This window comes from Papio anubis, chromosome 19 (assembly GCF_008728515.1).
Source record: "Papio anubis isolate 15944 chromosome 19, Panubis1.0, whole genome shotgun sequence".
NCBI classification, from domain to species: Eukaryota; Metazoa; Chordata; class Mammalia; order Primates; family Cercopithecidae; genus Papio; species Papio anubis.
In genome coordinates, this window is record NC_044994.1 from 25232910 (window position 1) to 25258969 (window position 26060).

The window sequence follows — 26060 nt, forward strand, 5'->3', positions numbered from 1 at the left end:
CATTTCAACATGAGTTTTAGAGGAGACAAACATTCAAACCATAGCACTAAGTAAATATGTATTAACCTCTGTATATAGGAGCTAACATTTATTGTGTGCTTACTAGCTTACTATCTTCCAGACAATTAAATAAATGCTTTATAAATATCTCAGATAATCTTTATAACTATATGCTCCGTAGAAAATTGCCACTTAAGAGTAGTTATGTAATTTGACCAAGACAATGAAATAGGTAATCTTGGAGTCAGGATTAGAACTGATAGCTATTTGACTGCAGAGCTCAAGTTGTTAACTACTGAGGTGTTGTGCCTGAGCACCAGTAATATGTACACGTATGTATCCCTCTGCACAATCTTCTGGGCAAGTCAATGCTTACATTTAACTTCAAGTAACTCCCGAATACTAGTGACTTCACAGTCACCAACTCTAACTTCTGAACACACACCACACTCGCTTTTTCCCCATGCAATAAAACTAACTTTGTATTTCTATTTTGCATTTGACCCGTTTGAACTTTCCTACTTTCTTCCCATCACACTTTTTATGTGTTTCTGCTTTCTATGATGAAATCTTTACATATTTATCTAGTCTATTTCATACAACAGTTGATATGATGATGATCCTCTTGACTCATTTCTCTGGTTAACTTTTTCTGTGATATTTGGCTACATGCAAATGAGAAACACAATTTCAGGCTTGGCATGGTGGCTCATGCCTGTAATCCCAGCACTTTGAGAGACTGAGGTGGAAGAATTGCTTGAGCCCAGGAGGGTGAGACCAGCCTAGGCAATACGATGAGACTCTGTTTCTACAAAAGAGAGAGAGAGAGAAAGAGAGAGAAATGGCCAGGTGCAGTGGCATGCACCTGTAAGTCCCAACTACTATTTGGGAGGCTGAGGCAGGGATCACCCTAGAGTTTGAGGCTGCAGTGAGCTATGATAGCACCACTGTACTCCAGCCTGAATGATAGAGCAAGACAGTGTTTCTTAAAAAAAGAGAGAGAGAGGGAGAGAAGAAAAAAAAAGAAAGAAAATTAAAAAAAATAAAAATACAATTTTAACTATCTATACTAAATAAAAGTTTAGTAAAATATATAACTCTAGATAATTCACACATGAATCTATATGATCTACTACTGCTTGCCTACCTGATCTTTTACCTAAATCTTTGGATCTCTGAAACCAACCTCTAGGGTTTCATGGGCTTAAATTAAAAAGCTGTAATGCCACACTGAGAATATTTGATATGAGAAGGGACCCAGTAGTGATACAAAAGTTACCCTGGTTACCTGAGAGAAAGAATCAGCCTTTTATATGCAACTGTCCATTAGGCCTCATTTCAAAAACAACCTACAAACGTTAAGCTCAACACACACATAACTTCATTCTGCAGCTCTTTTCTTGCCAAGCCTGCTTTTCCTCCTGTGTTTTGTAGTCCATGTAAATACGTCTCCATCAATCTTACCATTCAGATGCATGGATATTTTTTTCCTCAAGTCATCCTCATATACCTTCCCCTTCCACAGACAGTTGAACAGTATCTTGAATAATTTCTCTCCTAAAATATCTACTATTATGATTGATCACAGATTAAATAACTTCTTAGGACACAAGACTACATTTCTATATTTATTAGAGTCCTATGGTAATAACTTATGCTACATTGATGTTTTACTATTTTCCTTTCCCCTACTGGAAATGCATGATCTATGGAATTCTACATATTTATCTGCATCCTCTGAGGCTGGATATGGGCAAGGACTCATGTTTCATGCTGTTGAGTAATGTCTGGTTTCTTCAGTAATTATTTGTGTAGAGTCGAATTACCTAAAGAGCAGTCTGGCCTTTGCCTTCACCTATTGGGATGACCTCTGGGCCTCTGGAATGTCTTTACTTGTCTGGGGGATTTGCTGCTAGACAGTCTAATAACGGAACTTATGATGGGGACTTTGGGTCACATATTAGGTTGGTGCAAAAGTTGTTTTGGCAATTACTTTTATCAGTAACTGATGCAATTACTACAGCATCAGTTCCAACCTCTGGAAAAACTGGTGATTATCTTGACCTCCAGGAGGGGCTGGAGAATAAAGGTCAGCCACAGGGGCAATATGTGATTGAGCTCCAATAAAAACTCTGAACACCAAAGGCTTCCCTAGTTGGCAGTCCTCTGTATGTATTGTCACACCTCGTGGCAGAGAGGAGGTAACACCACCCTTGTCTCCAGGGAGCAAAGGATGAACGGAAGCTCTGTATTTAGACCCTTCCTGGACTCGGTGCTATGTGTTTCCCCTTGGCCAATTTTAATTTATATTCTGTTACTGTAAAACTAATTATAAACAGCACTTTTCTGAATTTTGTGAGCTTTCTAGCAAATTATTGAACCTGAGGTTACTTGTGGGATCCCTAAATTTGTAGCGAGCTGGTGTCTGAAGTGAGGGCAGTCTGGTGGGGACTGTGCTCTCTGGCTGTGCAGGTTTTTTAATTTCCAGATGTTATGGGTTCAGGGCCTATCACATGCCAAGATGTCAAAAGCTGAGCATACACATGGCTTTAAACTAGGGGTGCAAATTATGGTACTACATTTTCTTACCTCATAACTTCTGATAATATTTCCTGCCCAACATACTCCACTTGCCTGTCTCCCATCATACAGGTAATGGTTATGGTGTTGTGACTGGAACTTGCTGAAATTGGGAGTTTTTTGTTGTTGTTCTATGGGCCTGAGTAAAGTGTCCCTTGTAAAGGTAAGCCTGATTTACTAAAGAACATTTTCAGAAGGCCTTGATATATTGTTTGCATTCTGTCTACCTTTTAACTTTAGAAGTCACTTGACCACAAAGTTTTGGGGCCTTTGTTGGGCCTTAATTCCCCTTGATTGATCTTAATTTTTTCATTTCATTTTAATTTTGAGACAGGGTTTACTCTGTTACCCAGGATGGAGTGCAGTGGTGCTATCATAGCTGTCTGCAGTCTTGATCTCCTGGGCTCAAGCAATTCTCCTGCTTCATCCTCCTGAGTAGATGAGATTACAGGTGTGTGCCACTACACTTGGCTAATTTTTAAAATTTTTAATAGAGCTGAAATTTCACTATGTTGCTTAGGCTGGTCTCAAACTCCTAGACTCAAGCGATCCTCATGCCTTGGCCTCTCCAGGTGATGAGACTGCAGGCGCGAGCCACCGCATCCAGCCTCTTGATCTTAGTACCCAAAGAACAATGACAAATGCAAGGGCATCTGGGCACTTGCAGTGAGTGGTGATAATATCCCACTGCTTTACTGTTATTGAGCGCTTTCAGGATATTTGTATGTAGTGGGGTGATGGGGGTTAGTAGAAGGGGGACCCATTAAAATTCCAGGTGTGAAACATAAAAGCTGATTGATTATGAGAAAGTCTTGTTTAACATCTCTAAGTTTAAGTTTTCCAACTGCAACTGTTAAGTTAGAAAAATAAATCCTTTGTGGCCTACCACACTGGATTGCTTTAACAACAACAACAAAATACTTACACTTGAACCCTGAAAGATCAACTTAGAACTGCCAAAGCTGGGAAAAGATGGATCCTTTATCTTAAAGTTGTTCTATTTCAGAATTCAACTTTAAACTTATGGGAAATAATGCAGAGATTTGAGTCAAAAGCTAAAACTATTTTTACTAATTTTTTTTTTGCTTTGTACATTGTCTTTTTCCATAAAGTGTGTTTCACATTATAAAAATCAACAAAGGTTATTGAAAAACATTTTCATTATTTTATATAGTACTGAAAATGAACATGACACTGTACAATAGTTTATATATTCCATTTCCTTTCTCTTTATAGCCTATTTCATTTTCTCTCAAACTGTTATTATTATCATGACACCCAAATTTGAGATATGCAGCTCCCTCAGGAAGTCAGGTATACATGCTCTCTATAAGGAAATAAATCAGACAGTGGGAGGGCTACCTGGGTAATGTTAACAATACTCCCCACAGGACACTGTGCAAGTCATATTTCTGATATTTGTCAGAGCATCAGGGCCACATTCAAAAATCTTAACTTTAACAGGGAACACTTGGTGTTGTTACTTCTACAGAAAACCACTGATAACTCACTAAAGATAAAGTAAGAGCTAGCCTGCCTCTCTCTGTATCTCCCTATCTCTACCTCTCCTAAAAGCTTAAAGAAATAGAAATGAACTAGAAACATATAGTAACTAAAAACAGTTTACTGGCTCTGGTGGAACACTTTAGGCTAAGATCTCTGCTTATGAACATTATAATCCTGTAGCTATCTCATTTATGCAACATTAAATTCATTTTTTCTGAAAGCAGGACGAGGTGACCTTCTTGAAGGTAACAACTCTCAAGGAAAATTCATACTATTTAAAGGAAGGTGGACAGGACAACTGGAGGTCTTTTTAATTATATGAACAACCAAGATTTTAAAATGTCTTATGCTACATTCAGCAAAGTTTAGCCCATTTTATGCAATTTGTAAAAATTCTTGATGACAGACACTCATATATAAATACATACTTATAATAACTTAACATTTTGTTGATGCCTTTAGTAATGGTATAGGTGAGGCAATACCTATCAAGTCTTGGTAGTCCCAGTAACTCACTTTCTCTCCTTGAAAACTTTTCTGATAAAAGAAATGGTGGCAATGTTTAGAAGTTGCATTTTAACACTGTCCCTCTTTCTTGTTTCTGTCTCTGGTTAGCAAAGTGTATTAAAATGATGTTTATTATTCTCTCTCCTCTGTAAAGCTAATATGCTTCTCAGAGTTAAGGGATGTGCTTTATTGCAACAATCCTCAGTATCTAGAATAGTGTATTTTATGCAGCAGGAACTCAATATATACTTATTAATTGAACTGAACAATTATTCCAGTCTAAACCCTTCTAATGTGAACTTTAGAGGTGCCATTTCTTGGTAAACAAGCTTAGCTATATTTTATCCTTATTTCAGAATATTAGATACAGCTGTTCGTATAATTAAACCTGGGTCTGAATTAGAGACTGCTACTTTATCAGGAATCCATATACTAGAAGGTCTAATTGCAGTTAGTGTATACCTAGTTGTCCATTATTGCTTCCAAACCATTATTCCTCCATGTTCATGTGAAAATACTCCTGTTTCGAACGTATATTGATCAAATAATATAATCCTCCACCTTCTCCCACCTATTGCCCTGCCATTCAATGGTCTCCTGGTTATTTTTTCACACTAAGCAAGGGCTTTGGTCCATGGTACTCATTCTTCTCTTCCTGTCTATCTCTTGTTCCACCCATCACTCTCTTTTACTTCAGTATCTATTGTGATGACCGCGCCAACATTTTAATCTTAGAATTTATGGGATTACTCAAATCAAGTTAACTTCAATTCTACGTTCCATTAACCATTCATACCCACAGACACCCTTCTAACTTGTTGTCTTCTGGAATGATGCCACCTCAGAAGTTTCAAACTCCTATACCTTGTTTTCTAATTACAACCTCTGAGTCATTTGTTGCCTCTATTCTTACTCCCTTTTCCATCTCATAATCACCCAACCAGAGCTGTATCTTGATATTTCTTCTCCATGTTTCCTGTATTATTAAAGATTTCCTGAAGCCTCTGATGCAGTGCATATGCTTATAATTTCTCCAACCATATTTTGTTAACTGAATTTCAGATTCTTACTTTCAATTGGGCACTGGACTCTAAATAGCTCCTCCAAAGATATTTTACATTTGATTGAATCCAGTTCTAAATCTATTCCTCAATTTATAGTTTCTGGTTTTGGATGCTGACACCACAACTCTCCTGTTGTCACAGTCGGAAACCTGATATATATTTAGACAATTCCTCTCGCCATCAGCACCGAAAGACTCATCAAGTTCTGTCTACATTACCTCAAAAAAAAAAAAAAAAAAAAAAATTCCAGAATTCACTCTTTCATCTCACTAGAACCTCATAATTTCACTTCTAAATTCTTCATTGGCATAGCTTCATCAAATATCATTTGTCTGTCTCCAATTTATTACATGTAATCAATGACAGTGAACCATGTTTATGTCATGGAATGCACTGAAAAAGAAATTTTCACTTCATTGCACTGGGGTAATGGGACAAGGCTCTTTGATGGGAGAGGCTTCTAAGCCTAATCTCGAACCATCCCTAGGCCATTTCCAACAACTCTAAGTGCTGACAAGATTAATGTTTCAGTCTACCTATAGCCTGTTAATGCGACACTAATGTGAAACAGCAGTCTGGCAGAAATATCTGCGAAGTTCAGTTCGATGTGTTTCAGCTGGAAGGGTAGCTTGTTACCCTTCTGATCAATTATTCATAACCTAACACACAAACTCCTTAGTATGACATTCAGAGCCTTCATGACATGGTTCTTACCTGTATGTAGGACCTTTCTCCCTGCATCTGATCTACAAACACTATAAACCACCTGCAGTTCCCTAAATGCATGCTGATTTTTGACACTTGTATGCCTTTCCTCCTAGTGTTTTCACGACTTGAAGTATTCTTTTCTTGGCTATCTTGTTTCCACTTTCCAAGATTTAGTTCTGAAATATTCATCTTCGCAAGCTTTTTGGAGATTTCCTGCAAGCCCCTCTTCCCAGGTTCTAGAGAACTCTCTGCTTAATTCAAGAAAAGTACTTGTTACACCTTATTTTAATTGGCTTGTGTCTGTTTTTTTCACCATTGCTTACGGAGGCTAATTAAAAGCAGGTGTTGTCTTTGTAACACACCCAGAATCTCACACAGATTCTGACAACACATTACTTCAAAATGAATAAATAAATCGGTGAATGAATGAACAAAAATCAATATAGTTTATCTTTGCCAAAGTAAATTGAAATATAAATTTTACTTTTTCACTTATTTAAAGAGTTGCATCACTTCATTTGGACTTCAATTTAGCAAATGTTGATAATTGATTGTGTCCTAGACATTGTGACAGACCCTGGAAGGCTAACAGGAGTGAGGTATTATTCTCTACTTCAAAGCATTCACCAAGTGAAATGCAAACCAAATATTTAAGCAAATCCTGCATCACACAACATATAATACAATCTCTCCCTCAATCCTGTCTCTTTCCCTTTTGCTGAAAAATATTTATTTCCGGTATTTAAAAGTTGCAAACAAATAAAACATTTAAACTCCTTGATTACTAAAGCCCTTTAAACAGTATTCCAAAGCTACCCTCTCTAATTTCTTTCCATGCACTTGCCCCTTTCATCATTACATTTGATCTTCTGCCTTCACCAATGGACTGATGCCACTCTTTTTATCAGTGATGCTCTCCCTAGTGGCAAAGTTAAGAATATATAACTCAACACTTTGGCAATGTTTGGCACTTTTGAGCCCCTGTGGAGCTGAAACTCAAACCTCTGGACTGATGCTAATGTCTCTGGGTTAAAAGAACAGGCTCTGCCAGGCTGGAGCACAGACTTCAGAGGAGGGGCTCCAGTTGGCTGGCTCTGACGTCTTTGAGGTGGGATGTGAAAAAGTCAGTTCTGCAAGAGTTGCAAAAGCCGCGAGTTGTGTTAAGGTGAAGCTGTGGGAAGGAACTGCTGCTCCCTAGGAAGACGCTGACAAGAACCACAGGCAGACAGGAAGCTAAAGGAAGCCCATGGAGGAAGCAAGCAGTAAGGAACAAGTTTCTTTTCTCTCCTTAAAGTTTCCAGTCTCCCTCTAGTGCCCCCTATTGGCAGAGCCTAACTTAGAGCCCGGTGACAAAGGAGAAATGTTGCAGAGCCCCCACCCAACCCATTTACCAAACTGAATAGAAAAGAACTGAGAAACAATACTGTATGGAGTAACATACCCAGATTCTGTCTTCAAATATTTTCTACTTTATTTCAAGGTTTTTATGTGTTCCCTGGTTTCAACTATCAACACAGTGGCTGACTCCCAGATCTTATACTTCATTCTTACTCCTTATCCCAAACTCTACCTCTGCATGGTGAATTCCTGGGTACGTATTTCCACTTAAACAGTCTCTACTGGCCGGGCGCGGTGGCTCACGCCTGTAATCCCAGCACTTTGGGAGGCCGAGACAGGCGGATGAAGAGGTCAAGAGATTGAGACCATCCTAGTCAACATGGTGAAACCGTGCCTCTACTAAAAATACAGAAATTAGCTGGGCGTAGTGGTGTGCCTGCCTGTAATCCCAGCTACTCGGGAGGCTGAGGCAGAAGAATCGCTTGAGCCTGGTGGGGCGGAGGGTGCAGTGAGCCAAGATCGCGTCACTGCACTCCAGCCTGGTGACAGAGCGAGACTCCGTCTCAAAAAAAAAAGTATCTACTATGTTCAAAACAGGTAATCTTTTAAGAAAATCCAGTCGTCAAAAGTTCTTTGTACTGATAATGCCAACATAATTGTTGCCAGTCAACCAGGATGGCACCACCTCTTACCCTCCAGTGTTTTCTTCACATGACGTACGATTTGGCATTGGGCTTTGTGGAGTCTACATCCACATTCCTGTTCCGTCAGTGCCTCATCACTTCTCTGACGATGAGATCACTTTTTTGTGACTTTCATCTGCAACTTGTGCTTACATTTCATTTCAATTCATCCTATATGATGCTCTCTAATTGATCTTGCTATATAGCTCATCTCTGAGCACATTACACTCTATAAAAAGTTTTCATGTCTCCCCCTGCAAATTAAGTGTAAACTTTTCACTGGGTCTTCAAAATATACTCTTTACCTGTATTCTCAGCCTTATCTCATACTGTGTATTACATTACTAATATAAAAGCAAACTTAGATGGAAATTCCTAAATAACTATTTTTGTATAGTTTTCTAATCATTTTTATAGGACATATTTTTAATGTTGAATAGTAGTAGATCATAGCATATGTTCTTTTAGGGGGTTCTGAAAACATTGCAAAATTTCCATCTGGAAGGAATGGACAAATTTACATTTCTAATGCGTCTATTATAACTCTGGATATTAGCATAATTTCCTCTTTTCCTATATTAAGGTATATCATTGTTGTGTTAATTCAGGTCTTGAGATTATCAGAAATATTTATCAATTTAATATACATATTTGCTCTTATGAACTGAATTTTCATAGTTTCTGGAATATTTTGTATTGCTTTTTCATTTATAGGCACTCAATAAATTAAAGATACTAGGTGCCATATATTTTGCAATTATTTTTCTTTTTCCAATGAGTCATCTGCCTTTTAACTTTGTTTATAAATCTGCTTTCCTGTCACATAGATTATTTTTCTTTTTTATTAGGTATTATCTTTATCCTAATTTGTATAGTAAATTATAACTGCATTTGCCTTTCTTGTCTCTGCTTTTTTGATATGCCTAGTAACTCTTTCACAGGCCAAGATAATTTACATAGTCATTGATTATTGTAGTAATATATTGATTTCACTATCTTGTTATTATTACTGTTATTACTAACTTTACAAGTAGGAAATAAAGACGTTATTATTTTCCTAAGCGGTCTTCTATTTCCACTCTGGTTCTCTGAACCAGCAGTCTCAGTGATTCTTAACCCAGTCGCCTCAGTCAATCTTTTCAAACATAAGTCAGGACTTATCACTCCTCTGCTCAAAACCTGAACTATTTCCCCATTTCATTCAGAGTAAATGTCAGATTCCTTAATGGTTCACATTATCTCTCTAGCCTCCTCTATCATCCCCCTCATTGCTCCCTCTGCCCTACATGAGTTGGTGGCCTTACTGTTTCTTGAACGTCTAAGCATGCTGCCACCTGAATAGTTTGTCTCTGGAATGTTCTTCTCTCAAATGTCTATAAGACTAATTATGATAGCTCTTTTAAGACTCTATCCAATGAGGATTTTCAATGAGGTCTATGCAAGAGTTAGGGGAAGCCAACAGCTTGAACAAATAACCTCAAAATCCCAGTGGCTTCAGAGTTGACACTAATGCGAAGGACACAAATAGAAATCTCCCTGAGCATGACAAAGGAAAACAAAAGCTTTTTAATTATATGGAAAACAGAAAACAACATACAGTCCAGGAATAGTAGTATCAAATTTTGAAAGACTCAAAGCAAATGTGATGTAAATAATAGGGAAAGACATAAATAGAACAAAAGTTTCCCATACGTGAACTTAAAAACCCTGAGTTCAAGATTAAATCTTTCATATTTGAGCAAAATGAAAAATTATTAATTTAAAATATACAAAGGCAACTTTTTTGATATTGTAAGTGAACAAAAATAGGAATGAAAGGTTATCTTTAAAGGCAATAAAAAATACCTTCAGGTTTGCTCTCAAGCAAACTAAACACCAATAAACAAATGAGCAAAATCTGTAGAGTTTTTGGAAAGAAATAATAATGACAAAAATAAAACTATTAATGTGATGTGCACCTATTTCGTACCAAAAACTCTTTTAAGTGCTCATGTTAACATGTTTAATTCTCACTAGAAGTCTAGAAGGCACATCTTGTAATTATTCTCTTTTACAGTTAAGGACTGAGATTGTGACATTAAAAAATTTATATACCACCATTTCTTGTTCACGAATAACGACAACTTGGAAAATATATAAACTCAATTGTCTAATGGAAAGAAATCCCAAAATATGTGGCTTGATCAACTAAGAGATGTATTGATATTAAAATCACTAAAGTGGGAGAGGTCATAGTTAAAAGAATTCTTAACAAATATGAAAATCAATTTACTATGTAGAATATTATAGAAATAATTATTGAAGATATGGCTACAAAATTAAATGTAAAAGACTAAACACTTTCTGAAAGTGCCAATTTACATGGTAAAAACAATAACGGCACGTTAATGATAGGAAAGTCAAAATTCTTAGCACAATTATGACCAGGAAGCAAGGAGGGAGAAAGGATAACAGAAGAAAAGAGGCCAAATTGTTCGTATTGTTGGAGTAAGTAAAATTTTTGATTTGTGACTCTGACAATTAATACAAAACAGATTTAAGAATACCTTTAATTATCTGAAGCAATAATATAACTAAAAGTAGAATGTCTCCATTTTCTATTATTAACAGCAATAAAAGTAAACAATAGTATACATACCAAAAAATGGTAATAATGATAAAAGCAGAAAGGTATCACAGAAAATATTAAAATGATAGAAGCAAGAACCAATAAAGCTATCATACAAATGAATCAAATCACTAAATAAGAATGGGTTGAAAAAGCAAAATCACTCTAAATATTATTACATAAAGCTTACAGAAGGCACATCTAAAAAGTAAGTCAGAATAGTCAATAAGAGAATGCAAAATTAAAGTACTGTAATACACAGAAAAGCGGGAGTTAATAGTATTAACTTTAAAATAATATAAAAGAAAGCTGCCATTTTATAAAAAAAATTACAATCCAAATGATTATTTAATAATTATAGCCTATTATAGTCACTGAGTAACAACACCTACAAATATATAAAGCAGAGCCCACAGAAATAAATCAAGTAGGCAATTCAATACACCACAAATAGTCTATGACAGATCAAGTAGACTGTAATATAAGAACTTTCAATATGTGGAATTTTTAGTTAACCAGATTAAACTAATTATTTCATTGATTTAGTTGCTCAGAAATTGTCTATGGAGCAAAAGCTGGAGACTTCATGCCAATTACTTATTTATTTGAGACAGGTGTTCACTCTGACACTCCTGCTGAAATGCAGTGGCACAATCACAGCTCACTGTAGCCTCAACCTCCCAAGCTCAGGTGATCCTCCCACCTCAGCTTCCCAAGTAGCTGGGACTACAGGCCCATGTCACTACACCCAGGTAATTTTTGTACTTTTTGTAGTGATGGGTTTTCACTATGTTGCCTGGCTGGTCTCCAATTCCTGGACTCAAGTGATCTGCCCACTTTGGCCTTCCAAAGTGTTGGAATTGCAGGCATGCCCCACAGTACCTGGACCCTCGCCACGCAAATTAAACAGACTGTTTAACATAAATTTAAACAATACCTGACACCCTCCACTTTCAACCTGGGGAGATAAAAGGAAGTTTTTAAAATAATGATTTATGTCAGTTACTTATTAATTAATTGCCTCCGCCACCCCCGAAAAAGGCCTTGAGGCAGCTAAATTCCCTAAATTGTAATTGGGTCAATATGCAACTAAAAACATTAAATGAGATCACTATATATTTAAATTGCCTAAATTGTATTCAGAGAATACTTGATCATTTGAAAAATGTGTTTTTAATTGCTAAATGAGAAATAATGAACCAAAGTAGACAACTCAAGTCGCTTTAAAGAAAGAATAACTTATGAAAGTCAAAGGAAATAATAAAGAAAAATGCTAAAATTAATTAAAAAGCAAAAAGAATATTTATAAATAAGAATTCAGAGTATACGGAAAAACAAAATGTAAAAATGTATCAAGGCTGATCAAGTAAAAAAAAAGAAAAGGAGTATGCACAAGAAAAGAAGTATGACTACATAAGTGGAAGAAATTAAAAAACTGTATTTCATATACCTCAATGATAATTAATTATAAATCTTGTTAAAATAATTTTTTTCTAGAAAAATACAGCTTTTCAACATTGACTCAAAAGGAATTAGTAAACACTGATCATTGAAAATGAAAAAAAAAAAAGAATATATTGTTAAAGTTTTTCTTCAGAAAAGAGCCAAGCTCCAGTAATATCTGTTAGGAGCAGTTCACTATGAATTCACCACACACTTCTTGTAACAGCTTCTATCTCAAACTCCCTTTTCAATCATGTTTGTATAGCAAAGGTAATGTCTTCCTCCAAGGCAAAAGTTGGTTAAGTTTGCCAGAAGCCACCTGATAAAATTGGGGGATTCCTACATTCAGGATTTGTCAGCTGTGATAAAAACCTCTGATATATGTAGCATCCACATGGACCACTTTCATATCACCCCTGGAGTCTTGGAGCCAAAGGAAACAGTTCATGCTGCCTGTTGTGTAGTAATAAAGTTCTTTGTCTCTCAGGCTGGAGTTTCATGTCTTCTTCTGCTAGCATCTGTGAAACTATGGCAGGCTAACCGGTTAACTTGCCAGGGTAAAATCTCAGACCCTTCACATATCTTGATGGTATCATGAGAGAATGTATCAAACCTTTAAGGAACTGAAATGCCCCATGCAATTTAACATAGAAAAAGAACTAAATAAACCTTCCTATTTCATTTAAAAAATGGTAGTAAATCTCCATATCAATATCTTTAAAAAAGTACAAAATAGAATTATAGACCAATAGTTATTCTAAATTAAATGTTTGTAAATTAAATCTAGTAATGTATTAAAAATTTAATAAACCATAGCCAATTAAGGTATATTTAAAGATGCAATTTGATATTAGAAAACAGTTATTTTAGTTGATCAAAAGAGAAAAATCACATATTTTTGCTTTTACTCCACAGTGGGGTAAGGCATTGCAAAAGTGATATGATATTCTTAGGGAACATTCATTTTCCACTCCCACTGGAAAATGAATGTTTCCTGAGAAAATTATAATATCTAAACTATGTTCATTGGGTATTAGCACAACTATATAAGAAAAATACTAATTTTTAGAAAAATTGAAATGAACTACAGCCAAATAATTGCAATAGATGCCTCTAGGTAGTTAAAAAAAGAAAAGCTAAAAATGGTAGTTGTCAACGCAGAAAATAAAAAAATCTATTCAAATTTCAGATAGACATTGCTTTAATACAGTATTAGCAGTAATTCTGCCACATACCCACAAGGGGTAACATGATGCTAGAAAGAGATTCACAAGTAAGAGAAGCTTCTTCCTTGTTTCCAAGGAAACACTCAAAATCTATTAAATTTATATTTAGGAATCACCCATATCCACGCCCCATCCTTCCTCTATATTCTAGTGCTACTCTCTCCTGTTAAGTTCTTGTGATGATTGAAGCACCAGATCTGTGCAGAAACATGAGGTAATCACTGATACAAAATTACCACTCTTGCGGCCAATCTTCAAATTAAAAGGTTCATTCCTCAAACAGCGATAGATTTTAACAAGTTACTTTTAAAAAGCAATACGATAAGCCTAATTTATATAATTATGTGTGATTAATTGACGCTCAATCCTATCAGAAGTACTTTTAAAATAAATATTAATTATGAAAAGCATGTTTCTAACTTTAAAAAAAATCATGTTATAGTAAAATAGTCTTTGCGACAGGAAGGTTGTCATTAAGGCGAATTACTCTTGCCCGGGAAATCCATTGGTCAGCGCCCCTAAATGTTTCCAGATTTATCACACATTCATTTCCCACAATTGAGACCACAGAATATGTCATGTTTTTTACTCAAAGTAATCTCTAATTTTTTAGAACAGTGGATAAGGCCACAATTTACTGTTTGTAATTTGGATGTGGTGATCATATTTATAATTTGGGTGTGACCACTATATGCAAGTCTGTTTTTTACATCTTCCATCTTCCTGCTAATGTGTCTTGAAAATGGAGTGTAGGGTTTCGGTCATTCAACATTGAGTGCCTTGAATACAGTAATACTCATGAAATAGTTGTGAGAACGCAGAAATGATGAGTAACCAATAGGAAAATAATATACAAATTGTAATAATCGTTAGAATATCTCAGAGATTAAATTTGTTTGAAATGCTTACTATTCCAGTACTTGGTGGTCAAATGAAACAGTGTATTAAGCTAAAACTTTTCCATGAATGGGTAAAAACTAATTTAATATCCAAATTTGGGACTGCTATAGCCAGAGGAAGAGGTATTTCCTGAGAGTAGAAAATAGGAAGCAGAATAAAAAGCAATTAACTCTACAAGGAATGGGACATTGTCTCTACTAGAACTCAATCTGGAAATTGTTCTTCCAGTGTAGTTCACTGTACTTCTCTCATAAGCTAAATTATAGAGGGGAGAGCAAATCTATGGAAAGAACACACAGAGAAAGGAAATGACATAGGCGATGCAGCAGGTTTTCTAACGACAACTCATAGTAAATTACATCATATGTAACCTGCAATTTTGTATAGACCTTTCCAAAAGCAAGGACAAACATCACTAGCTAGAACTATAGTCCTCTGATGAACATGGTACACTGAAAATTTAATCTTAAGCAATGGCATTTGCAAATTATAGGCAGTTAGTAAAAATGCCATGACATTATTAAAAAATCTACCATTTAAGGATATCTGATATGGAATTGCCTACTGAAGAGAGATCATATTTAACTCCAGAACCATGCTGTCTGTATGTTATCTGAAGTTTGTATGTATTTTCTTGTTTTTATTAGCTGTTTGTATTTCTAATTCTATTGTGTGTTTTCTCATATGCTGCATTAACTCTTGTGGCTTTTGTGAAGTATTTTATTAAACCATCCCTACAGATGATCCATAATTGTGATCAATTCTTTTACCCAAAAGGGACACCTCAGATTAGTAACATTACATTTATAACAATGCCTTTAATGAGACTCTTTTCTTTGCAGGGATCCTTTACATTACATACCCATTTGCACCCTTACCACTTCCTAAACAGGGATGAGATCAGGTTTCTATGAGAAATCACATGGTCTTTTCATTATTTAACACTCAATAACTGATCATAATCATAAATAAATATCATCATTAATGATAAGGCACATCAGTCTCTAAACTCTGCATCTTCAAACTCTATGATTCTGGTCACATAAGGTGAATGCACAACAAAGAGCTATCCAAGAAACTGATAAGAGACAACTTCATATAAATTTAAGGTTATCTGGCAAGAACTGTTGACAGAGGTAACAGAATCCTTAAGTGCTAGAAAGCAAAAGATGGTTTAACCATTTTCACTAGAGTGGGAAGTATCAGGAAAAGGAAGAGAATGAGATAGACAGACAGAGAAAGAGAGAGATGCACAGAGCGAGAGATTGATTCAGCTTTTGCATCCAGGATGAGTTTGGTAAAGTATCAGGAGTATCAGGCTGGTGGAGTTTGAAGAGTGTTTCTGAAATGCTCCTGCTTCTTGCTGCAATCAAGCATGTGGACAGCAAAATTATCCAAAAAAGCATCCATTCTCTATTTATTTATTTATTCATTCAACACACATTTATTGGGTACTTCTGGCCAGACATGGTACTGAGCTTTTAGGATACAGAGAAGGATATAAAAGAAAATTCCCTCCCCTTAGAGAAGACATTATTATGACAGGAGATAGGCAGACAAAAAACAGGTATAAAAGAATTACCAAAACAAGTTCAGATAGAGATCAGTGCCCAGAAAAAATCATGAGACCATATAATGCTTCCAAGTGGCTGGGGGTGAGTACAGTTGGGAGTAGAAAGGTAGGGACAGGCTTTTTGATGAAAAGAAATGCAAATCTCAGTGATTCAGAGGCTGGTTATAGAGGATGTTTTATTCATCTCTCTCCTGCTGACCATCTTTTGCCATTTCACTAATTATTATTGTTCCATTATAGTGCTGGAATGCCAGTCGATAAATGATTATTGAGACCCCACTGTGTTCTCAGCACCACTGCGACTGGAAAATGTGGTTGAATTCAAATAACTAATTCTACTGCTCTAATAAAATATGAGGTGGGGAAGAATGCTTAAGTTGGTAAATAACTTAAGCCTTCTCGTTTTGAGAGGTGCATTAGAGTCTAAGCTTCCGCCAATCCATTCATAGCTCACACATCTGAAACTCAGCCATCACTTTCAGCAACTGCTCTAAGAAGAGGTATCACATATTACCACTAGATGGCACCAATTATTTTCATATTTTTAGGTCAAGAAAATCTTTTTTTAAAATGTAATGGCCACATTTAAAATAGAAGAATTTTACTTAGCATTGTTATTAATAAAGTATTATTCTCTTCTTAATAATTTTCTTATAGACAAACCACACCAATAGAACTAAAGAAGGTACATTCTTTCACCCGCACACTTGTTCATTCAATGTACATTTGTTCCAAATAATCTTTAAAAAAAAGTTCTCACATGTCTTTGGATATGTAAAAAGTAGGGAAAGTAATTGAAATATTGATATAATAATTGAATATATAAATATAATATTTGAATATATAAATAAGAGGATCAAAAATAGTTCATATATTGATACTACATATACTTTGAAAACTTTCACAGAAAAGAGTTTTAAAATAGTACAGAAAATTTTTTTGCTTTTTAGAAAAGATGTCCCATTGTGTCTTCCAAAAATGAGTAATATTTTAAATGTATTTTAAATATAGTACTAATTCATTACAATTAAATGTAACAAAAACTATTGCAAAATTTAAAATGGGATAGGAATCATTTAACTGAATGCAAATGTTTTATAGGTATAGCTTTATACAATTTGATTAATAAAAATTCAGGCTTAAAAGAAATTTTAACACAATTTCCCTGTTTCAAACAAGTAAATTTATAGGTCCATTAGAATATTATGCAAATTTTTTCTACAGGAAATGAGTGTGATGTATTTTCCTTCCTCAAAAAAGTGGTTGGTAAACATTCAAAGTATATTTATTCAGAAACAAATGATAACCATTCTCATTCTCAAGTCTTTCATTAAAAGCACAAAAGGACTCTGGAATAAATATAGCCTACATTTTTATATTAATAGACTTCAAAATAAAATAAAGTATGATAATAAATGAGAGTACACATAATATGCATTGAAAAGTACAATATGCTCTATGAATATATCATAATTACTTAGAAGAAACAATGAAAACTTACAGGTTTATTATGCTAACAAATTTAGTTTTAAAATCTCAACGCCCTTGCTACTTCAGGATAAAACTTGTCTCAAACTATCTGCTAATTTGACTATCACTATATTTCTTTCATTTTGAAACATTGAAAAATAATACTCACTTGGGTATCTCGAAGAGTTTTTTGTCTCACAGCAAGGAGCACTCTAAATCTCTGATCTTCCTCAAAGATTCTCTCTTCACAGTCTTTTTTCTCTTGCATATAATGATCGAACACAGCTTGTGCATGTTCCCTTTTAAATCTCATAGTTACAAATTTGTTCCTATGAAGAAAGAATTCCATGTGCCACTAATCAATTCACATTTTATTTTTCAAAATGCATTTATGAGACATTTTAAAAGGACCCAAATGAAAAATCTTGAAGAGTCTTGAGCTGACAGGCCTTGGAAAAATTCCCTGGTTTTTCCCAAGGCTTACTTCCATAGGGCTACATCTAAATCATCCAGGTAGAAGAAAATCTATGGAAAAACAGTGGATTCTCTTGGTTGCCTATCCAGCATGCTTCTGTTCTCTAAGCATTTCAAGAAAACCACTCCTCCAAGCAGCATGTAACTCTAGAGATATATTCTGATTAGTCCAACCAGCATATGACCCATTGTCCAGGGGTGAGAAGATATATTAAGATAGCTCGAGGAAATGAGTGAGAAGCGCTTAATTCCATGTAGAAGAGCTCATACCCACTAAATGTGACTTACACATCATGCTTTCAAAGTTGCTGCCAACAGCCATAGTGGAGAGAGAAAAAAATGAGTGCCCGGTGTTGAACTGTTGAATCAACCAACCCTGCAGCTTGCTCTACCAATTATATAAGATGACACCTTTTTTTATTGTTTAAGCTGGTGCTATGTAAGATGATGCAGTTTTACTGTTTTATGTTTCCTGTTACATAAGATGATACATTTTTTATTGTTTAAGCTGGTACATGAATAGGTGTGTGTATGTATGCGTGTGTGTACATGTCTGTATTTTATCATTTGCAATTAAACACATCCTAATGCAAAGGTAAAATAACTTTTATGGTGAACTCAGTAGTTATGTAAGGAACAATACTAGTAGAAAAGTATCAAAACGTGGTTAAAACAATACTGGTAACAATAACTTGCTTGCCAAAGTTGAGCAGCAACTCAGTGTCCAGAATAAGGTATCTGAAAAAGCTCAGCACAGTCTTATTCTATCCACATTAGTTAACAAGTGTACTGATATATTTAATCACTTGCACAGTTAACTATAAAGGCAGCAAGACTAATATTTTGGGAAGGGCTAAACTAATATCTCTGCTTTTAAATAATATCCCATTTAATACAACAAAAACCACTCTATGAAATAATAATGAGATAGCCATCTAGAGTTGAAGAACCTAAACTTGGATAATTAATTAGCTTGTGTAAGCTCAACTAGTTGGTAAATGACAGAACCAGAATTCAAATCTAGTCCTGCCTTTTTCTGATTCAGCAGTTCAACATTAAGTACTCATTTTTTCCCTCTCTTCATTATAGCTGTTATCAGCAAATTTGAAAACATATCACCTTGTTTACACTTAGTGGATGTGAGCCTCTTCTTCCACAGGAAATAAGGTTCTTCTCCCCTTTCATCTGCCTTGCCCTGGTATTTCATTTACATCATTCATACCAATAACATTCTAAATTATTAAGTGATGTCTGATCAGTAGCCAATGATATTGACATCTTGGAGCACAGAGAACCAATGAAATTCACACAGGAAGGAGCTAGTGTGACCAAAACGATAAAGTGTTCAGAGTTGCTCCCAAAAAACATTGATATATCTTGACCACATGTACTTTGTTCTCTACACTGTTTTGATATTGAATTATATTAATTATAGTATTTTATTAATTATATCTACACAGACATTTTTATACACTATATACGTGCATATCTATGCAATAAAATAATGTTTCCTTTCTCACAGGGATAAAACAAGCAGACTTTGAAGTCTTATGGGTCTGGATTTTAATTTTCCACTTTCTAGTTAAGAAGCAATTATAAAAATTAAGTGAGGGTCAAGGATGGCTTTGATTGCCTTTATTTTTAACTCCATATTTTAATTGCCTTGTATATGTGAGGTTTGTCTCCCTGCAAAGATCTTCAGACACTTGAAGATACACTTTCCCACTTGCCATTTATTTGTCCTTATTGGGACCTGGCAGTACGCCCACTATGAGTTCTCAATAAATAATAAGTAACTTGTTATGGGAAATTATTGAAAATATCAGTAGATTATTCATAAAACAGCTGATCTTCCTTTGTAATCCCATCTTAGGGGGTTAGTTGTAAGGGCACACACTTGGAACAGGTTGGAGCTAAGCTGAAGCTAGCTCTACCACTACTTAAGAGTGTGATCTTAGGTTCCCTGAGCCTCTATTTCTCAGCATTCATTGGAAATGATACAATTTAACCATTTGCTGTAAGAACTCGATGAGACAAGGTACACACATTGTCCAGGATTTACCTGGCACAATAGCAAGCAGTTCAATGGTAGCTTTAAATATTATTTGACATTATATATCATCCCTGCTAATTAATAGTTGTATAAGTAATTCCACAGTATTGGCTAATTCTTTTTCTCCTTTTCTTGTTAGAAGGCAGGATTTTGTCAAGTTTAGAGAGAGAACTGATTCACTGGGACATGGAAACCACTCTTGTCCAAAAGGCCATATGATCCAGCTTCAGAAGAAGTTAGGATTGAAATGGGAGGAAGCCAGAAGAAAAGATTTTCATCAGCTCCTGAATTAGATCTTTATAAGTTTAATGTAAGTTATATACATTTATATTTATATCTTTGAGTCCTAAGATATTCTGACAGGTGTTAAACAAGGTGGATAAATATCTTTAAAAGTAAATGATATGTTTTCCTGCTTTTTCACATAATATAGTGAATATGAGTAGTCTTTTTCAGATAAAGCTGAATTATGTTGAAAATAAGTTTTACCCTATGATAATAGCTAAACAAATGCTTGATGGGGACATTGACGTGACTCCATTAGAATGCATGGCAACAGGCTGGGCATAGACTTTTTTTGACACTTTGTCCCTCAAGCATTATGATTTTGCTAATGCTTGTAGTAGCCTTCTTTATTTAAAGAGACCGTCGTCCCTAAATGTGGCCAGTGCATGTTCCTCTAATACTCCTCCAAGTCCAGTTCTCAATGTTTTACAAGACAGGAAATGAGAAGCAAAATGAGTAAAGGAAGAGTAAAAAAGTACTAGGTTAGGGTCTATGGATACCCAATGAGCCTGAGAGCATGATCATTCTCCAAGCCAAAGGCCTTAGTAACACTGAACAGTTATATCCCTGACTCATGAGGTGACTGATAAGAAACTTTGGAAGATGATAAATTTGAATACATTGCATGAGGTTTTATAGAATATCTGAGTCTGAACTCTTACCTTGAAACTAATCAAAAACATTTGGGTGAAAAACCATAAATTATTAAACATGACATATAAATACTGATACATCTGAAAGTAATGAAGAATATTATTGTTATAAAGAATAAAAGTTCTCCTCCTTGGAAAGGGAGAAACATTCCAAGTTATTAAAATAAGAACAAACCCAGAGAAGCAATAATGAATGAAAGCAGTTTATGATTATGCTTTTTAAACTAAAATTAACAAATATCACACATATATTCCACACTATGTTATAATTAAAAATATGAACCATTTTAAGAAAACATTTTAAATATGGAAATTTCATCTTATTTCTTTTATTAATATTTTTAATACACATCATATTTTGATAAAGTTTAAGTACTTACTTTAACACTTCAAGTATCTGATCAAAACTTTTCTTTTCTTCTTCTTTTGCTTTTAATTCCTCATTCAATTCATTTATTTTTGCATAAAAAATCATTGTCTTACTTTTAGTTGCTTCTAAGTCTTTAAAAATTGCTGAGCGTTTACTCTGAAAAAAAAATACAGGAGTGTTTTATTTTAAATACTTGGATTTTCAAATCTCTGCTATTCAGGGACACAATTACATCGGCTGTGTGAACAATTAAAAGTTAATAGTGGGCCACACCTGATGGCTCACTCTTGAAATCCCAGCACTTTGGGAAGCCAAAGCAGGAGGAGCCAGGAGTTCACTTACAGTCGGGAGTTCAAGACCAACCTGGACAACAAAGCCAGCACCTGTTCTCTACCCAAAATTGTTTTAAATAGCCAGGTGCGGTGTTTCACACCTGTAGTCCCAGCAACTTGGGAGGCTGAGATGGGAGGATCATTTGAGTATAGGAGGTCGAGGATGCAATGAGCCATGATTGCTCCACTGCACTCCAGCCCAGGTGACAAAGTAAGACCCTGTCTCTAAAAACCAACTGAGGTTTATATTCTCTACTGTTATATCTGATTAATGTTCTAAAAAATAAAAATGTTTATTCTCTCTGCCCTACACAAACTTGCTCCCCTTTCCAAACACACACCTAAATGCACACTTTATAAGCATGTCATTTCAAGATGCAGACATGTGGTCACTGGTTTTCAAACATGTACGAAGTCCATTGGCAGGAGGACAAGAATATATATTGTTCTGATCTTTCCAGCAAAAGAAGGCAATATTTACTACCAGCACAGTTTTCCATGGTAGGCCTGTGCAATTCCAGAATGAACATTTGATTGTGCATCTATTTTTGTGTCATCCCTTTATGACTGTTGGTGTTCAAATGGAACTTAGTGACTCACTGATTGACTGTTACTGAATTGTTCCCCACATTCAGCATGGCTGCTAATTAGTGTTACTCTCCCAACTGATTCTACAGATCTCAATGGTTCCTTCTGCCTCCACTATCTTCTATTTTCCCCATATGCTTCCAAATACTTTCTTTACTCATAGATTTCAAGAATAACAACTAATATTTTATATTTATTTTCCTATAAAACCATACTGTTTGTCTAAGATTTTGAACATTGGGTACTGCATTTGAATTTTCACATACTTCCTGCTTTCTTTCCTTCCTTTTCTGGAAGTTCTGAAAATTTTCTACTGAAAAATAAAAGGATTTTTTTCTCCTTATACTAGAATGCAGTGGAAATACAGCTAACTAGGATTTGTTGATAGGCCCATTAGAGTATTAAGTTATTTGGCGGGGGCATCGGGGGGAAAGTAAGCCCAAAGACAGAGAGCACACAGGTGTGAGTACGGACACTTTGAGTACTGCATGCTCTCTATCTCTAAACTTGACATTTAGATCACATTTCGTCATTCATTTCTTAGTCTTAGCTGAAGATTCTCTTCTTCAAAGGAATCTGGTTTTGTATAGTTTTGCATATCTTTTAGCACACTGTAAAATGTATTTAGCTAATATATTTATGATCTTGTCATCTATGCTCATAAGCAAGATCACCAATGGATTTATTTCTCACATTATTAATTTTTGGTTATGATCGCAAGATTTTAGTTTCATTATAGAATGACTTTAGAAGATTTCCATGCTTTCTTATGCTCTGTAGGTGGTATTTGTAGAGAGATTCATAAAGTATCTTGACTGATTCTTGGCTTTATTGGTAGAGTTTGGACAAATTAAATTTCTTCTATAATCATTGATCTATTCTTGTGTTTTATTTCTTTTGACCCAGTTTTCACTATTTGTATTTTATAAATAAATGATACAATTCATATAGATCTTAAAACAAATTCCCATGCAAAGTAGTATTCAATTCACTGTGTATATAATTATACCCCTTTTATAATTATAGCCATTCCCATGGCTGTTAATTTTCATTTTTTATTCTTTGCCCTTAATAAATATGTTAAATATTTTTAGATTTTTTAAAAAATTAAAATCATTTATTGGTAATCTCAAAATATTATATTGGCCTATGTCATAAATTTTGCTATATAGTTTGTCATTATTGATCATGTATAAATAAGTGATAATTTATATTTTAGTTATTTCTTAGCACAGAAGCAAATTAATAAAAAATGTGATTCAGTAATTTTTCTAGTAGTGCATATACTTTTTATTTCTTATTGCCCTATATTTTTGTTATTGATTTCTGATTTTAATTCATTGTATGCAAACTTGGGTGACATGACCAATACAATAATATAAGAGCATCTATTTCAGTGCCAGACTGTCTGGGTTGGAATTGCAACTTTACCACTAATGAGTTGTATGAACACCTGTACAAGTTAATTAAAAAATAATGCATCAGATTTCTCAAATGTAAGATAGAGGTAATAGCACACTCTTCATAGGCTTATCATGAAAATGAAATGATGAGCTGTTATGTCTGTGCACTTAAAACAATGCCTGACACACAGAAAACATGCAGCAAATATCTATTATTATTTTCTCTGTACTTTTTTTTAATATTTCTTTTGAGGCCCATTATCAGGCAAACATTTTAAAAATGATATGAGGACACCTCCCTCTCATGGCCCACATGCTTCCCACCAACAAATCCTATTGGAACCACCTTTGACATATATCTAGAGGACATATTACCAGGTTAAACACAATATTGGCTGCATAAATATCTTCTTTTGAGAAGTGTCTGTTCATATATCCTTCACCCACTTTTTGATGGGGTTGTTTGATTTTTTCTTGTAAGTTTGTTTAAGTTCTTTGTAGATTCTGGATATTAGCCCTTTGTCAGATGGGTAGATTGTAAAAATTTTTTCCCATTCTGTAGGTTGCCTGTTCACTCTGATGGTAGTTTCTTTTGCTGTACAGAAGCTCTTTAGTTTAATTAGATCCCAGTTGTCTATTTTGGCTTTTGTTGCCATTGCTTTTGGTGTTTTAGTGATGAAGTCCTTGCCCATGCCTATGTCCTGAATGGTATTGCCTAGGTTTTCTTCTAGGGTTTTTATCGTTTTTGGTCTAACATTTAAGTCTTTAATCCATCTTGAATTAATTTTTGTATAAGGTGTAAGGAAGGGATCCAGTTTCAGTTTTCTACATATGGCTAGCCAGTTTTCCCAGCACAATTTATTAAATAGGGAATCCTTTCCCCATTTCTTGTTTTTGTCAGGTTTGTCAAAGATCAGATGGCTGTAGATGTGTGGTATTATTTCTGAGGACTCTGTTCTGTTCCATTGGTCTATATCTCTGTTTTGGTACCAGTACCATGCTGTTTTGGTTACTGTAGCCTTGTAGTGAAGTTTGAAGTCAGGTAGCGTGATGCCTCCAGCTTTGTTCTTTTGGCTTAGGATTGTCTTGGCAATGCGGGCTCTTTCTTGGTTTCATATGAACTTTAAAGTAGTTTTTCCAATTCTGTGAAGAAAGTCATTGGTAGCTTGATGGGGATGGCATTGAATCTATAAATTACCTTGGGCAGTATGGCAATTTTCATGATATTGATTCTTCCTATCCATGAGCATAGAATGTTCTTCTATTTGTTTGTGTCTTCTTTTATTTTGTTGAGCAGTGGTTTGTAGTTCTCCTTGAAGAGGTCCTTCACATGAAAAAATGCTCATCATCACTGGCCATCAGAGAAATGCAAATCAAAACCACAATGAGAAACCATCTCACACCAGTTAGAACGGCAATCATTAAAAAGTCAGGAAACAACAGGTGCTGGAGAGGAAGTGGAGAGATAGGAACACTTTTACACTGTTGGTGGCACTGTAAACTAGTTCAACCATTGTGGAAGACAGTGTGGTGACTCCTCAAGGACCTAGAACTTGAAATACCATTTGACCCAGCCATTGCATTACTGGGTATATACCCAAAGGATTATAAATCATGCTGCTATAAAGACACATGCACACATATGTTTATTGTGGCACTATTCACAATAGCAAAGACTTGGAACCAACCCAAATGTCCATCAATGATAGACTGGATTAAGAAAATGTGGCACATATACACCATGGAATACTATGCGGCCATAAAAAGGATGAGTTCATGTCCTTTGTAGGGACATGGATAAAGCTGGAAACCATCATTCTGAGCAAACTATCGCAAGGAAAAAAAACCAAACACTGCGTGTTCTCACTCATAGGTGGGAATTGAACAATGAAAACACTTGGACACAGGGTGGGGAACATCACTCACCGGGGTCTGTCGTGGCATGGGGGGAGGGGGGAGGGACAGCATTAGGAGATATACCTAATGTAAATGACGAGTTAATGGGTGCAGCACACCAACATGTCACATGTATACATATGTAACAAACCTGAATGTTGTGCACATGTACCCTAGAAGCTAAAGTTTAATAATAATAAAGACAATATTGACTTTCTTCCCTTTCCCACAGCCAATAATTCACTAGAGATAGAAATGTTAGCAATAAGAACTTTCATGGGGAGATATTTCTAATTTGGAAAAAGCCCTAAAGTCTCCAGTCACACATCCATTTGTTTATGCTGAATACATACTAACTTGGGGGTAAAATTTAGAGGTCAGGTAGGAACAAATGTTTTGG

At 35.2% G+C, this 26060-nt stretch overlaps 1 protein-coding gene across 9 annotated transcripts in view; it reads right to left on the reverse strand.

The window, feature by feature from the left end:
• The window catches only part of CCDC178 (coiled-coil domain containing 178), a 513950-nt gene that overhangs the window by 279274 nt on the left and 208616 nt on the right, over window positions 1-26060 (reverse strand). For all 9 annotated transcript variants that reach the window (XR_002518666.2, XM_021930027.2, XM_017951655.3 and 6 more), the window contains 2 exons: window positions 21452-21597; window positions 17776-17935 (listed from right to left, as the gene is read on the reverse strand). Coding sequence is in view for 8 of the 9 variants with exons in the window: in XM_021930027.2 (XP_021785719.2) it covers window positions 17776-17935; window positions 21452-21597 (306 nt within the window). In the remaining variant the exon portion in view is untranslated. The remainder of the gene's footprint in view (window positions 1-17775; window positions 17936-21451; window positions 21598-26060) is intronic.